General features: G+C 42.4%; 2 protein-coding genes across 2 annotated transcripts; both read right to left on the reverse strand.

Annotated features, from left to right (window-relative positions):
* Positions 1-11,740: 11,740 nt before the first annotated feature.
* On the reverse strand, positions 11,741-12,472 carry LOC145797670 (uncharacterized). Its single transcript, XM_082885073.1, has one exon. It carries the CDS (start codon positions 12,470-12,472, stop codon positions 11,741-11,743), a length of 732 nt encoding a protein of 243 aa, XP_082741199.1.
* A 1,704-nt stretch (positions 12,473-14,176) lies between these two features.
* Positions 14,177-14,752, reverse strand: LOC145797671 (uncharacterized). Its single transcript, XM_082885074.1, has one exon. It carries the CDS (start codon positions 14,750-14,752, stop codon positions 14,177-14,179), a length of 576 nt encoding a protein of 191 aa, XP_082741200.1.
* Between the last annotated feature and the right edge of the window lie 1,085 nt (positions 14,753-15,837).

Here is a 15,837-nt window from a genome sequence, read left to right on the forward strand (position 1 = left end):
GATATGACTTTGAGAATTGATGAACTTAGGACAATTGTGAAACTATTGACTATGTACCTAAGCAAATGAAGTATGCCCTACAGAACCAAATGTACCTTATTTGAGAATGATTTGATAAAACTTTTCTCTGATTCGATCTGATAAAACTTTTGTTTGATTTGGCCTGATAGACCCTTCATCTGATATAATTTGATGGGACATTTGTTTGATTTAATTTGACAAAACCTTTGCCCGAATTGATTTGATAAGAACCTCTATTTGATTTCATTTTGTTAAGGGGGATTACGAATTGTTCATGAATGAATAACCGAATTATTCTTGACAAGAAAATTGATAGACCCAAAACTTGAATATGTTTGAAATACTTGACTTATTTAGAAGACTTTATGTGGGCTATCAATAGACCAATCTAACCATGAACACCATTGAGAACCAACCTTTAACTATTGGGGACATATGTGTTATAAATGAATTGAATTGTGCAAATCTAGTGATTGGATGTTTTAAGAAACGACTACTTCTATATTACTGTATTCTTATTTATTTGACGCTATGGGAACCGATAACGGCAAATCAATTTGATTAGAAACAGTACTGAACATTTATCTTTGACTGATCATAATATGTTTTGTTTTGTTTTGTATGGGAGAATAGTTGCTTCAGTGTTATCGGATTTTGGGAATTCATGTTACGGTATTTGTTAATCGCTGTGGAGAAATGGTTTGAAAATACTCCAAGATCCAGTAAGACGTTCTTGATCCTCTGATTGCCACCTGAAAAGAAAAGATGAACACTCCAGTTAGGGGTGTCGGAATTAGCACTCTGATGGACAAGTTAGTATGCTCTCAAGTTTACTTCTATCTCAAGTTGTTTAATCTATTCTCACATACCTTTCTTTGGTTGATGTTCCTCTATTTATACTAATATCTGGTCCCAGGGGTCGGGCCCACTCTTAATCCAGCGAATGATTGCTTATTCAGCCTTTCGGTTGTATGCCGGTTTCTACTCAGCTCGTTGTATGGCTGACTGCACAACCGATTTGAATATTTGGCTTCGACCCCTTTGGATAGAGCTGAATAGTCTTTGGCCTAATTTCTTTCAAATAAATTTGGCTTTCCTTAGTATATAATTATTTGGCCCCCACAATTACCCCCCAAACATCTAACTAACACCAATTAGTCGGCATGTTTGGTTTTATAACTGGAAAAACAAAAATACAGCGCTTGCACTCCTTCTGATATTGAAGCGTAAGAATGTCCACGCTTTTAGAAATCATTATAATTTCCCGTCCCTTCATACGCATCATTCATTTAATGCGATTTGAAACAATGTTGTCCCTTCGAATATTTTTTGAATACACAAGGCTTGTTGGTTGCCTCTTAGGCTTTTTGGTTGCTTCTCAACATCTCTCTTTCATTTCACGACCTCTGCAACTTCCATCTGCTCCCCATTGTCCTCTCTGCTCCTTATAAGTTCTTCTCTTCTTCATTCTAACTCCCATTTCCTTGTTTGTTTTTAGTTTAGAGTACTTTCTATTCTGACTCGGATGGCGAAACATTTGAAAGCCCTTCTTTTTGCGGATCGTGTTTCCGCTTTTCGACGCCATTTTTCAATTCCTGACGACGTCCATCTGTCACTTGTGGCAGATAGTTGGCATGGAGAGGACCAATGCGAGTACGATCATCTTTCCTCTCTTATCAATCGTTGAGGGCGGAGTTCGTTTCCCCATTCACCCGTTTTTGAGGGCCGTCCTTCGCTACTAGGTCTACTCCCTTCTCAACCTAACGTAAACTTTTACCGAATCACAATGGGAATAGTAGAATTAAACCACCGACTTAGGCTTAATCTTGGAATTCTTGCTATTCGGCATTGTTATGCCTTGGCCAATCCTCTGGTCGGCAGGGACACTACTTTCTTAGGGCTAAGGACACCGACCACCATTTGGTGACTATGCTTGCCAGCTCTGGAAAGCGTGTTGATAATGTCATGGTCGTTGTCTGAGGCAACTGGGAATTCGGCGAGGGCGAAGATCGCCTAGATCCCATGCCTAGACAAAATGGCAAACCAGGTGGCTGTGTAGTCCCGTTTTTCCATGCATTTCTTATGTTCATTCAGCTTAAATCCCATGTACTAATCGTTTTAGTTTGTGCAGGTAACGATTTGAAGAAAGTACTTGTTTCGGCCGACAACGCAGTACTGCAACAAGTCAAAACCATGCTAGAATTTTTTGGCCGTCCCAACCTCCAAAAACAAGGGCAGGCACCCATATACCGTTACGATATGAACCTACATACGCAACTTTTTCAGCTGCGGATCACATTTCAATTTCGAAGGGCGAACAACAGCTCACGGCACTCATTTTCCCAAGCTATAAGAACCTTAGGAAAATTGGTGTTGGAGATTCGGATTTGGAGCAAGGTAAAGTCCGTGATTAGGTCACCGAACCAAACGAAGCCGATTTGGAGGAAGTCAATGCGGCTCTCAACTTGGCTTTTGAGGAGGTCAATATTAATTCTCCATCCACTTCAGGCCAGGTTGACACATCGTTGGAAGACGATATTTTCACCAATTTAGGAGATCTTCCAGGCCCGGATCCTGAAAACATGGCCGAGGAGTCGCTTGCATAAATGGCCAGAAGAAAGAATGCCGAGAAGATGGCATCTCGAAGAAGGGCCGAGGCCGCGAGGTCTGAGCCTCCACCACCTGTTCAGACTAATTCTCTTCCTCTGGTTCCGGTTGAGGCTTAATCTTCTCCAACTTATGTTGAAGAAACTGAGCAAGTTATTGTGGATGAGTCGGCCATTGAGCAATTGGACGATCGATTGGCCGAACGGAGGGAGGAAAATTTCCCGTCGAGGTTGGAGCCGATTCTTCTGAAGACTTAGTCGATAAACGGCCACACATAGAAGAATCGTAGGATTTGACGGCGCCGTTTATCATCCAACCTAAAACAAAGAACATGCCCGTTTCGGCTGACGCATCGGCTTTGAAGAACCCCACTGTGGCCCTAAGTGTGGCCTCGTCGATATCCTTGCCGGTAGACAGGGTTGCGTTCCGTGCAGAGCCGGACGTGGTGTTGATAGCGTTAGCTGCTCAGTTGGCGATATTGGTAAGTACTTGACTTTTTTTTTAATTTTTTTTATGCCGATTAACTTACACGTGCTTTGCTTCAGGTGGTGAGCAGGATCACAAAGATCGGTCACCGTCATTATGACGTCGTTGAGCAAATCGGCTTATTTAAAGCCAAAATTGAAACCGAAAAGGGCAAGGCTAAAGAGGCATTGGCCAAACTGGCGATGGCATCTCTCAGGGTTAACTCTGAAGCTAAGAAGGCGAAGGAAGAGCAAGCAAGGGCTAATGCTGAGGAAGAGAAGGCTAAACGCTTGGATCTTTTCAGGATAGTCGCCGAGGATAGAGCGAACGTTAGTGAAGAAGTGCTAAAGTTAGCCAAGGAAGTGATTGCGAAGTTGGAGGCCGATTTGGAAGAATAGAAGAAGGGGAAAGAAATTGCTCACTCCGAAGTTTCCAAAGCGTTCAATGTCGGCGAGAACGCTGCCTTGGAGAAATATGTGGAGGAAGTACCGAAATTTGCAAATCGGGGATTCAAACACGGCTGGCTCAAAGCTCTGGCAGCCGCTAATGTGGTATTGGAGCAGCCAATTCCATACGAGCAGCTAGAGGTTGAGCCACTAGAGTCTGACCCTAAGGAATAAGTAGTTTTATGTAATTTTATTTTTTGATTAGTATTTTCTTGTATGTAGTTTTTTATAGATTTTTGTAAAGCAGTTTTCATGCGTAAAATGATGACTGATTGTAAACAATTTATTAATGAAAATTGTATTTTTGTCTATTTTCTGTGTGCTAATTTGAGAGTGCAACGCCATTAGGCGATAACTAATTTTAGTTAAAATAAAGCGCAGCTCAATTCGGTTATAATATTGTATGCCAAGTTCAATAGTTTGCCAGTTTGGACAAGTTAATGTCGAATAACATATCTCGCAGCGTGTAACCTTTAAATAAAATATATTCATTCAGCTAATTAATAGCTAAATAGGAGTGCAACGCCATTAGGCGATCAATGACAGTTCGGCTCAAAGCTAGACGTTTGGCCAAATGCGGTAATGTATTATCATTCGGCTATATCATCAGATGCCGATTATAGTGATGCCCTTGCTCCATTTGGGCATATCGTTCCAATACCGAATAACACGTGTCCCTTGTAGGTTGTAACCTCTGAATAAAATATTTGGCTCAAAGCTAAATGCCTGGCCAAATGAGGTAATGCATTATCATTCGGTTATATATCAGATGCCGATTATAGTGACGCCCTTGCCCTATTTAGGCATATCGTTCCAACGCCGAATAACACGTGTCCCTCGCAAGTTGTAACCTTTGAATAAAATAGTCGGCTCAAAGCTAAACATCTGTCCAAATAAGGTAATGTATTATCATTCAGCTATATCATCAAATGCCGATTACAGTGATGCCCTTGCCCCATTTGGGCATGTCGTTCCAATGCCGAATAACATATGTCATTTGCAAATTTGGACACATTTTAAACCCTGCTATAGACATGGGTTAATTGCTGGGCGCATCGGAAATACTGCATCCGTAATTAATGAATGAGGCATTTAGTATTTAAGAAGCTGCGGGCATTGTGAAACGAATCTGGTACAGACGACGATAATCGATAATTGAAGGAAGAGCAGAAACGTGAGTTGGGCCATAGATGTCGCAGAGGTTGTTCTTCAATAGTAAAGCAGAAGCAAGAAGTTTGGCTGAACTGGACGGTGAAATGCATCGTGCTACTGGAGGTTAAACTCAAAGAACGGGGGATGTAGCTGCAGAGAGGATGGAGAGACGTCGGTTGCCCAGACGTCGGAGTAGGTCCCCTAGAAGAGGTGACGTAATAAAGTCTCCCAGGGATGGGGTGTAACAATGAGAGGGATCAAGGAGTCATACTGGTGCTCAGAGCGCTGCGCGAAGTGAGCCGAGTAGAGCTCCGTGCCCGTTGAGTTTTTCGATTTTCATTGGGAATAAACTGATGATTGAAGCGGATTCGATCTTTCGCGATCCAAATGTGGTAGTCGAGTTTGCTCGATAGATTTTTCTGCTCGAGGTCCAGCAATTAATGGTCGGTCGGCCTGATTACGAAGTTTTTCGGGAGGGCGTCCATGGGGCGGTGAGAGGTCTATACACCTTTTATGAAATCGGCATGTGTCTTTGTGTCACGCCAAGGGAGATATAGCAGAAAGACAGTCGCATTTGAAGCTTGGAACAACGTGCAGAAAAAGTCAAGAACGAATTAAAAAAGGCTAAAGCTTCCGAAACGCAGTCGGCAAGTCAAGTTATCCTGATCGTGGTGGAAAGGGTAAACCAGCGGCTTTTAGATCATATGATTGCCGACCGAGATACGGGGAGTGTAGACTCGACTTTCTTCGCGCGCCCCCCTTTCGGAGAGGCACGAATTGGTCTCCTACAGTTCGGACTCCTGTCACGGTTCTAAATCTAATCTCACAAAGTGCAATGTAAGACTGATAAACACCAAAGAGTCCAATCCGACATATCATTTTGGAAAATCAGATTTTGAATCAAATAATGCCAAAACTGGACTACTTTGCCAGATTACAGAGTCGCCACCTAAATATTTTGTTTTGGAAAATTTAGGAAACCCTGACTCGTGCCAAAGGCCACGTGTCCGTCATCACCAAAGTTGCCTCGGCTCGAGAACTTGGGTACGAGAGGGGAAGGTCCTGAAATGAGCACCCTCGCTCGCCTGATCAAAGATCGGCCTCTACTAACCATGATATGTCATTTTATAAACCTCATGGGTTCTTATTTCGGTTATTAGCTAACTTTACTATGTGGCGCACACAAGCAAGTATAGACTAAAATTGCAAGAATTAGAACATTTCAACTCATGTTTGCTTTCGAAAATGATTTGAAGTTGCCACTCTCAAGTGGGCTAAACGCGGATTTGCCACCCTGGGTGGGCTTAAAACATGATTTGCCACTTCGCAAAGTGGGCTTAAAACTCACATTTATCGAATTGTTCCAATTTAAGCAACCAAGCCTTCACCCACAAGCATTCATGCAGTTAATCACTTAAGAAAATAGCCTCATCGCAAGCATGCTATCATGGCAACACTCACACTCATGCAAGCATGCTAAAGCGTAAAACTTACAGTGTACTCCAAGCCAAAACAAAAACTAGTTAGAAACAATGCATGATCCTAACTATGTTAGATGCCTAATGCAACACATGCATTATGCAATTAATAGGCTCGGCTACCTAAGATGGCATATGAATGCAATAATTTGATAACATGCTTTGAAGCACGTATTCAAAGAAGTATTGAAATACGACGCAGTTTGTATGATGCACCGAGCCTGGTGCATACAAGACGAATGAATGATGGAAACGTGCAAGCATAAGGTATGCTAATCGAAATATGATCCCTAAACTAACCATCGAAAGCGGTTAAATAAAAGGGAGAAAGACGTGGGGTTGGAAGACATGTACACACGCACGCACAGTTATTACAACATTGCACCCTCGCGAAAGAGGGTCCGAATAAATAAGCTAAGCTACGTTAAGCTAAGCTAATCGAACTAATCTAATTAAACTAATTAGACTAACTATTACAAAACAAAATAAAGAAATAGCTAAGCTAAGCTACTTAATTATTACAACACTTAACTAATTAGCAAACTAATTAATTAAATTACAAAATCATGCTAACTAACAAGTAAAACATTAAACTATACTGCTTCAGCTCTGCCTAAAGAAGTTGGCCATGCATGCATTCGGTTTTTGCTCCGAAAAGCCCACCGGTTTGCTCTTGAGAGGCTCTGTTTACAGGGTTGAACTTACTCCAAGAACTTTCTGCTCCACCTTACTAAAACAATGCTGAGGATTGCACCAGTGGCCTGCCGGCCATGAGTGCTTGCTGCCGGTTATCTGCCAGCCAAAAGGGTGTGCTGCCAGTCATGAGTGAAGCACTGCCAGCCACTGGTGTGCTGAATTGCCACACTACAACAGAGCACAGACAGAGGAAAATGGAGGGTTTTCCAAGGATATGTTTTTACTATGCCCCTCATTATCATCTCAAAACATCAAAGGAGTGGCATTCTTGGATCCAAAACCATCAATCAAGCATTTTCAATGCATGATGGCCAAATATCCAAGTTGTACTTTTTCAATCAATGCACAGAACAAGACTCTAGACCACCACCCCCATCATGCATGATCAAGGGTGATGGAGACAAGGGAGATTGGCTCATTTCATCACTTCGAGTATGAAATAGACCAATCTACCTTGTATTCAATATAACGTCCGATTGAACACAATGCAATGCAAACACAACATGCTTATCTTGGTCATGTTTTACTTGTCCAATTCTTGATTACACATGTTAGCATTACCAAGCCATTCTTTAGTCAATTTGTCCAAGGTGAGTGTCCTCTAATGAAAGAGGGGTCAGCCAAAAGATGGCTTAAGACATGAGAGAGACCATGCCTTTGGTCAGTAGAAACCCTCAAAATAAGGCTAAAACCATTGAGCACAAGCTCTATCTCAAGCTTAAACACAACCTTAAGATTAAACAAACCTCAAAGCAAATGAAAAAATGAAGAAATGAGGGAGGTTATAGACTTTTCAGTGCTAAAATGGCATGCAAAACAACACTACAACATGCAAGCAACACATGTACAACATGTTAAGAGCCAAAAGCATTAAAGCTAGTGAAGAGCACTACACTAGAGGCATACAATATCAAGCTCAAATGACCAAACCAGCTCTGGACAGAGCTTAAATATGCCAAAACAGTGGCTAAAACATGCTGAAATGGTAGCATAGAAGGCAAGAAAAACATGCTCATGTGTTACGCTACAAACAAGGCTCAAGGCACAACTCTCAAAAGCAATGAAAGAGTGAAATATGTGAGAGTGTGACAAAGCTATATGCATTGAAATCACATGCTAAATGATGCTATAACATGTAAGCATCTCAAGCAAATCAAGTTTAGAGCCTTTAAGCAATGAGCTAGTGAAGGTCATTACACTATAGCCATGCAATATAAAGCTCACAAGGGACAAACATTTTAAAACAGTCCTAAAACAGTTTAATAGGAGTCCTAAAACATGTTTGAAGTAGGCTAAAAAGAGCGAGAATGAGAGGCTAATACATAGCACAAACTAGACTATTAAGCACCATTGCACTACAAGCATACAAAGCAAGCCTCAAGTGACTTAACCAGCCCTAAATAGAGGTAAAACAAGTCAAAAAAGTAGCAAAAACATGCTGATATCAAGTCATAAAATGGTAGAAAAACATGCTCACATGTTAGGCTATCTACTCATGCAAACAAGACACAAGGAGGGGAGGCCAACCCCTCCTATTTTGGACTTCAAAACATGGTTTTTGTCACTGAAAAACCTCTGAGTTTTAGTGGTAAAAGGGCCCAAAAGGTTTGATTTGAAGGTGATGAGAAATGGTGCAAAAAGCTTAACAAGCTAAATAACAAAAAGGGGGACGACCCCCTAACTCACAAATGCTCAAACCACCACTTTTAGGACTGAAAAACATAACTTTTTACATGCCAAAACTAGCCTTGAAATGGTGGAAAAAGATAGAAAAGCAAGTATGAAAAACAAGCTTAAAGGGAGAGAATTATACCTCTTGAAGCACAACACAATTTTAGGGACAAATCTGAGCTTAAAACACCTTCTAAAGCTCAAAGGAGGCTCCAAGAGAGCTTCAAGAAACCTCAACCCAAAGATGAACCACTTTGGTCAAAGATGTATAGGCTAAAGTTTGATGTATGTAAGCTTCTAAGCACAATAGCTCTAGAGAGAAAGAAATCTAGAGAGAGAGGTTTTAGAGAGAGAGGCTCCCAAACTTTTGCTAACCTTTAAAACCATAGAGAATGGCCTCCATATATAGCAATATATGAGCTTCAGGTTGAAATATCTGAATACAGGACAGTTGGAGCAATGTGGAAACTGCTAGCGGTAAATATCTGCAAAAAAAATGAGTTTTGACATCAGTGGCCAGCCAGCCATCATTGATGGCTGTCATAGGTTCATTTGTGGCCGACACTGATCATCAATGGCTGGCACTGCATCATCCATGGCCAGCACTCTTCACCAGTGGCTGACAGAAAAATCTGCTCTCCAGGTCCAACTTCAAATGGGCATATCTCCTTCATCTGGACTCCTTTAAAGGTCATTCTTGTGTCTAAATTGAATCCCCAAAAGTTTTCTTTCCAATGGTGGTAGTCTCATATCAAAATTCCAAGTATGATAAGAGATATTCCTTTTTTAGTGAAAACTGCTCAGTTTCGGTCTAATCGGATTCATGCCTAACTTCTCCTCAGCTAGTTTTCTTCCCTCCTCTCCTCTTTTATTCAACCCCAAACCCCTAAATAAGGTGTTTTGAAAGATTTTTCAGAGATTTCACCTCTCTTTCATTCATTTCTACTTTGTTCTTTCTCGGTTTACCGAAAAACGCAACATTTAATGAAATGCGAGCCTCGGAACATCATAGAAACTTCTTTCAAAAATGTTTTGAAAGAGAGGGTTTTAAGGTCTAAAATATTTGGTCAAAATAGTTTTGGTCCACAACTAGGGTGTAAGGTTGGGATTTGACTCTCTCATTGCCGAAGAAATCGATCCTTTGCACTGCACAACTTTTATCACCAAGTAAGCAATCAGTGACGCCCAAGTCTTACGGGCAGTCAAAAATGGGGTGTCTACAGCGAGCATGTTCGCAAGAGAAGCAATAAGAACGAAGGCCTACAATCGAGGCTTTTTTGCCTGCTAGAAAATTGGTATCGATGAGACGAAAGAAAAATTAGCTGAGGACGTCTGTCGGTGCGAAAATCATGGATTTAAACATGGATGGACTAAGGCTTTGCAGGCTGTGGGTATCGATTCGGCATCACCTCTATATTAGAATTACAAATTTTCCTTCGAAGCTTATCACACCGAGCAGACCGATGACGAAGAGGGTGCTGAATAAATTTATGTTGATATACATTGTACCCTTTAAGTTTGTCGAGAATCATGTATTTATGCTTTATTTAATGAAATAAACATTTGCTATATTGTTTCGATTAATGTTTGTATTTACTTGTCGTAATCGTATACTGATCCATACCATTATGTCGCCAATTTTGGTCCTTCCGAATTCAGAGGATTATTCGGCCATTCGTGGTTATAAACGAAAAGTGCTCCGAATTCAGAAGATTATTCATGGTTATAAATGGAGGGGACTAGTGTTGGCCAATCGTGACATCCACAAAGGGCGCTCTGAATTCGGAGGCTTATTCAGCCCAAACGTGACATCCACAGAGGGCGCTCCGAATTCGGAGTCTTATTGTCTTGGCCAATTGTGATATCCACAAAGGGCGCTCTGAATTCATAGGTTTATTCAGTCCAAACGTGGCATCCACGGATGGGGCTCCGAATTCAGAGTCTTTAGTATTGGCCAATCGTGATATCCACGAAGGGCGCTCCGAATTTGAAGGCTTATTTGGCCCAAATGTGACATCCACGAAGGGCGCTCCGAATTTGGAGTCTTATTGTCTTGGCCAATCGTGATATCTACGAAGGGCACTCCGAATTCGGAGGCTTATTTGGCCCAAACGTGGCATCCACGGATGGGGCTCCAAATTCGGAGTCTTATATTCGTTATTAAACCATTATTAATGAGATTGTGATAAAAAAGGGCACTGTACTGGGAAATTGAAAGATCTATGCATAACATCAGCAAAAATTTGAAACAAACTAGCGTGCCGTACAAGTGGCTAAGTGATAAAATTTGCGCAAATGTGTGGAATTCCAGGGGCGTGGCAAACTTCTCCCAGCCATGTCTTTGAGCCGATATGCCCTAATTCTGGCGATTGAATCAACCTCATAAGGGCCGTCCCAGTTGGGGCCTAATTTTCCATCTGCCAGATTCTTAGTAGCAGGAAGTACTTTCTTAAGGACCAATTCTCTAGGCATATAATGACGTAACTGCACGCATTGATTATATGATTTAGCGAGCTGTTGCTGATACCGCCCCATGCAAGCAAGGGCACAATCTCGGCGCTCTTCAATCAGAGTCAAGTCTAAGCCCAACATCATGTCATTACGGCCCATGTCAAAAGCCTTGGATTTCATCGTAGGTAGGTCGATCTCTAGAGGAATAATTGCCTGGGTTCCAAAGCACAAAACGAACGGCGTTTCCCAAGTGGACCGCCTTGGAGTAGTGCGATGAGCCCACAACACCCTGGGCAACTCTCCGACCCATTTACCTTTAGCTTTTTCCATCCTTTTCTTGATGCCGTCTAGGATGACTTTATTGGAGGCCTCTGCCTGACCATTGCTTCGTGGATATGCCGGCAAGGAAAAGTAAGGCTGGATACCATACGTGTTGTATAATTCTCGGTAGACGCCACAATCAAATTGGGTGCCGTTGTCAGAGATGAGTGCTCTTGGTATGCCGAATCGTGTTATGATGTTTTTCCATACAAAACGCTTAACATCAATATCTTGAATGTGTGTTAATGTCTCTACTTTAATCCATTTTGTAAAATAATCTGTCATGACAATCAGGAATCGCTTGTTTCCTGGAGCTCGTGGTAGTGGTCCGACAATATCGAGTCCCTATTGAGCGAACGGCCAAGGACTGGTGATAGAGTTTAATTCCTCAGCTGGCAGATGAGTTAAAGGGAAAAACTTCTAGCACTGTTCTCATTTCTTGACATAATTCTCAGCATCTGTTCCCATGGTCGGCCAATAATATCCGTGTGTTACGGCTCGGTGGGCCAATGAGCGTCCTCCAGAATGGGTACCACAGCTACCTTCATGTATTTCAGTTAAGAGTTCCTCAACTTTATCTAGGTGAACACATTTTAAGTACAGTCCAGAGAAGGATTTTTTGTAAAGCTTTCCTTGCAGGTCCAAGTAGTATCTCAGGACTTTATTTCGCAGTTTGTGGGCTTCCTTCTTTTCCATTGGGAGTTGTTTAGAGGAAAGGAATACAACGATAGGGTCTATCCAACTTGGTTCTGGTTCAATGACATTAATTTGAACTAGTTCAGAAGAGGTAATGCTCGGCTCAGGGATGAATCCTACTTCAATTGTCCGTTTGATTTCTGAATTGATGGCAGAGGCTAGGAAAGCAAGGGCATCCGCATGCGTGTTCTGATCTTGGGTTATTTGATTCAATTCGTAGTGGTCGAATTTCGCGAGCAAGGAATTCGCCATTGTCATATAGGCTGCAATGCGGTCATTTTTAGCTGCATAATCACCTTTCAATTGGTTGATGATTAGTTTTGAGTCACAGAAAACAAGCAACCGCCGTGCACCGAGGTGAAGTGCGTTCCAAAGGCCGGTCAGCAATGCTTCGTATTCGGCCTCATTATTTGATGCATTAAAGCCCAGTTTAACCGCCTGCTTGATTATTGCCCCTTTGGGGATCATGATTACTATGCCTGCCCATTGCCACGTTGGTTGGATGACCCGTAACAGTACAACTGCAAAATGTCTCCAACATATATTCTCTAGTTGGGTTTAGGTTGCACTTGTTCGGACTTAAAGTCGGCAAGGCATCCCGTGAATTCAGCTACAAAGTAGGCAAGTATTTGCCCCTTAATGGCAGTTCTAGGCAAAAAATAGATTCATACTGGCCGAGTTCCAAAGCCCATTTCGAAACGCGCCCTGATGCTTTTGCGCTATAGAGCGCCAACCGGAGGGGATAGTCCGTTAGTACACCTATGGTATGCCCCTGAAAGTAATGCATTAATTTTCCTACAGCCATAACGAAAGCAAGGATGAGCTTTTCCATTGGTAGATAATGTGTTTCCGCATCAGCCATTGCTTTGCTTACATAGTAAATTGGTCGTTGCTCCCTGAGTTCCTCCCTTAAAAGTATGGCGCTGACCGCCCAGTCAGATACCGCCAGATACAAAATGAGCGGATCGCCTGCCGAAGGGGTTGCTAGGAGTGGTATTGATCAAAGATAAGTTTTCAAGCCGTCCAAGGTAGCCTGGAACTCGGGAGTCCATTCAAAATCTTTGCCTTGCCGAAGTATGTGAAAGAATTGTCGGCAGCGATCTGTGGAACGGTTGATAAATCTATTGAGCGCGGCAGCCATTCCCATTAGCTTCTAAACCTCTTTAACTAACTGAAGAGAGCCAAGTTCTAGAATTGCTATTATCTGTCTCGAGTTGGCCTTTATTCCGCAGTGGTTCACAATGTAGCCTAGGAATTTTCCAGATCCAATGCCGAATGCACACTTTAAGGCGTTCAATTTCATTTTGTACTTTCAAAAAATGCAGAATGTATTTGCCAAGTTGGCTAAATGGGCATGATTTTTCTTAGATTTGACCACCATGTCGTCGATGTATACTTCCATGATGCGGCCAAGCTATTCATTAAACATGGCAGTAACCAGTCTCTGGTAAGTTGCCCCCGCATTCTTTAGCCCAAAAAGCATGACCTTATAACAATAGGTTCCTCTTGGGGTGAGGAATGCAGTCTTTTCTTGATCCTCCGGATGCATGGCAATTTGATGATAGCCTCTGTAGGCGTCTAAGAAGCTCATGCGTTAATGATGTGCTGTTGCATCTACAAGTTGGTCTATTCTAGGGAGGGGAAAATAGTCCTTGGAACAAGCTTTGTTTAAATCCGTGAAGTCCACACAAACGCGCCAAGATTTTTTATTCTTCTTTACAACCATGGTATTGGACAACCATGTAGGATAGATTACTTCGCAAATTTCCCCAGCCTCCAACAATCGGTCAACCTCTTCAACAACGGTCGAAGCATGCTCCGCGGCTAACCGCCGACTTTTTTGAATGATTGGCTTACATTTTGGATCAACATTTAAGCGGTGCTGGAGCACAAATGAATCCACCCCTGGCATCTCGTATGGTGTCTACGTAAACATGTCGAGGTTGCCGAGTAAAAAGGATACAAGCTCGTGTCTGTCAACTTCATTCAAGGAAGTGCTGATCATGAAAGACTCCCATCAATCTCGACCCAATCTAGGTTTTCAGTTGCCTTTTCATTGGGGATCTTCCTAATATCCTCGAGGCTCTCCCGATCTGGTACTTCAATCAAATTCACTTCCAGTTCCTTTGGTCTTCTTGTAGCAGCAACAAGGTAGCATGCCTGTGCCTATTTCTAAGAACCCCGAATTTGTTCAATGCCATACTCAGTCAAAAAATGAAGTAATTGGTGGTAGGTGCTCGGCACAGCTTGCATGGTATGCAACCAAGTTCTTCCCATGATGAGATTATATGGTGAAGGAAGTTTGACAACCAGAAATTCTACATCTACTGATCTGGTGCCTGCCTGAACTGGTAGTGTGATTTTACCCAAAGGATACTCGGGATTAGCATTTAAGTCGAATAATGGGTAATCAGTCGGCGACAAATCTGAGTTTGTGAATCTGAGTTTGACAAACGTTTTATAATACATTATTTCTGAAGTGCTTCCCTGATCAATGAGAACACGTTCAATAGTGAATCTGTTCACGCGTAACTTGATGACAAGGGGGTCGGTGTGGGGGAGAGTTACCCCAACCAAGTCAGTGTCATCAAAACTAATCCTCTCAGTCTCATGGGGCCGTTTTGCTGGTGTGATTGGCCTATGCAGGCTAGGTTGCAACTGAATTGTCTGTATCTCGGCTAATGACGACAGGCTGTATATCATGTGAATCACACCAAGTGGAGGTGAATCCGGCCGTAAGGCTACCATGTTTGATTAATTATTCTTTCAGACGTGTTGCGCCAGCCGGACGTCTTGTACCAGTTCCTCCAGGTGGTTCTTCAATGCATAACAACTATCGGTGTCATGACCATGGTCCTTGTGGTACTCACACTGTTTGTCCCTTCTCCTTGTATCGAGAGGTTCCATCATTTTGGGAGGCCATTTAAAGAATGGAAAGTGTTAAACTTTCAACAAAATCTTGCTGATTGGCTCTCCTAACTCCGTGTACTTTTTTTCTGAGCGTCTCGTGCACCTGTTATCCACTTGATATTGTTCATTTGATTGGTGTAAACACTGATCACTCGATCGGCGTGAGTCACGCCTTTTGTCTCGTTTAGCCTGATTTTGCGGTTCAAGACTCCTTGATAGCACAACGCTTATCGGCTGAACGATTCTAGGCGGAGCCATCTTAACGACTTTCTATTCAGCTTTGACCCACAGGGCATTGTAGAAATCTCATTTTTGATCGTCCTCAAGACTTGGACATCATCATTTGAACACTCGATGCTCATCCATGCTCGTGTTCGTTTTGAGTTCCTGAAGGTGTCGGCTGTGCGCCTTGCCTTAGAACCTCTCAACTTGTCTGTTTTGTGCTTGGTTGTAGACTAAGGACTTGTGGTTTTGTTTCTGAGGGAAGAGGGTGGCTTGTTGGCTAGCCCTACAACCCATCACCCAAGCCTTGTGCTTATCGGCCATGTTTTCTTGTCATCGGCCATCAGTGATGGTCGATCGGCACTCTTTCTGGCCGATCAACACTCTTTTTGGACTATCGGCCATATCTTTTGGCCGAGGCCTTTTTATTTGCTTTTACAGATATTTTTGTGCCAGCTGTGACAGCTGGTGAGCACAGATTTCATCCTCCATACACGTGTATGAAGGGATTGAATCAAGTCTCAAGCTTGCTCAACAAGCTTGAGATTTGATTTTCTATAAGAAGGGAGACCCCTCTTCCTTTCCAGAGGTTTTGAAATTTGATATACAAGATATATATCAATCTCTCTCTATATTCCTTCCTCTCTCTATATTTGCACTTGTTTGTGCTCAAAAGTGTAATTTCCTCACACTTTTGCACT

This window comes from Camellia sinensis, chromosome 8 (genome assembly GCF_055761805.1).
Source record: "Camellia sinensis isolate YWXY chromosome 8, ASM5576180v1, whole genome shotgun sequence".
Taxonomy (NCBI): domain Eukaryota; kingdom Viridiplantae; phylum Streptophyta; class Magnoliopsida; order Ericales; family Theaceae; genus Camellia; species Camellia sinensis.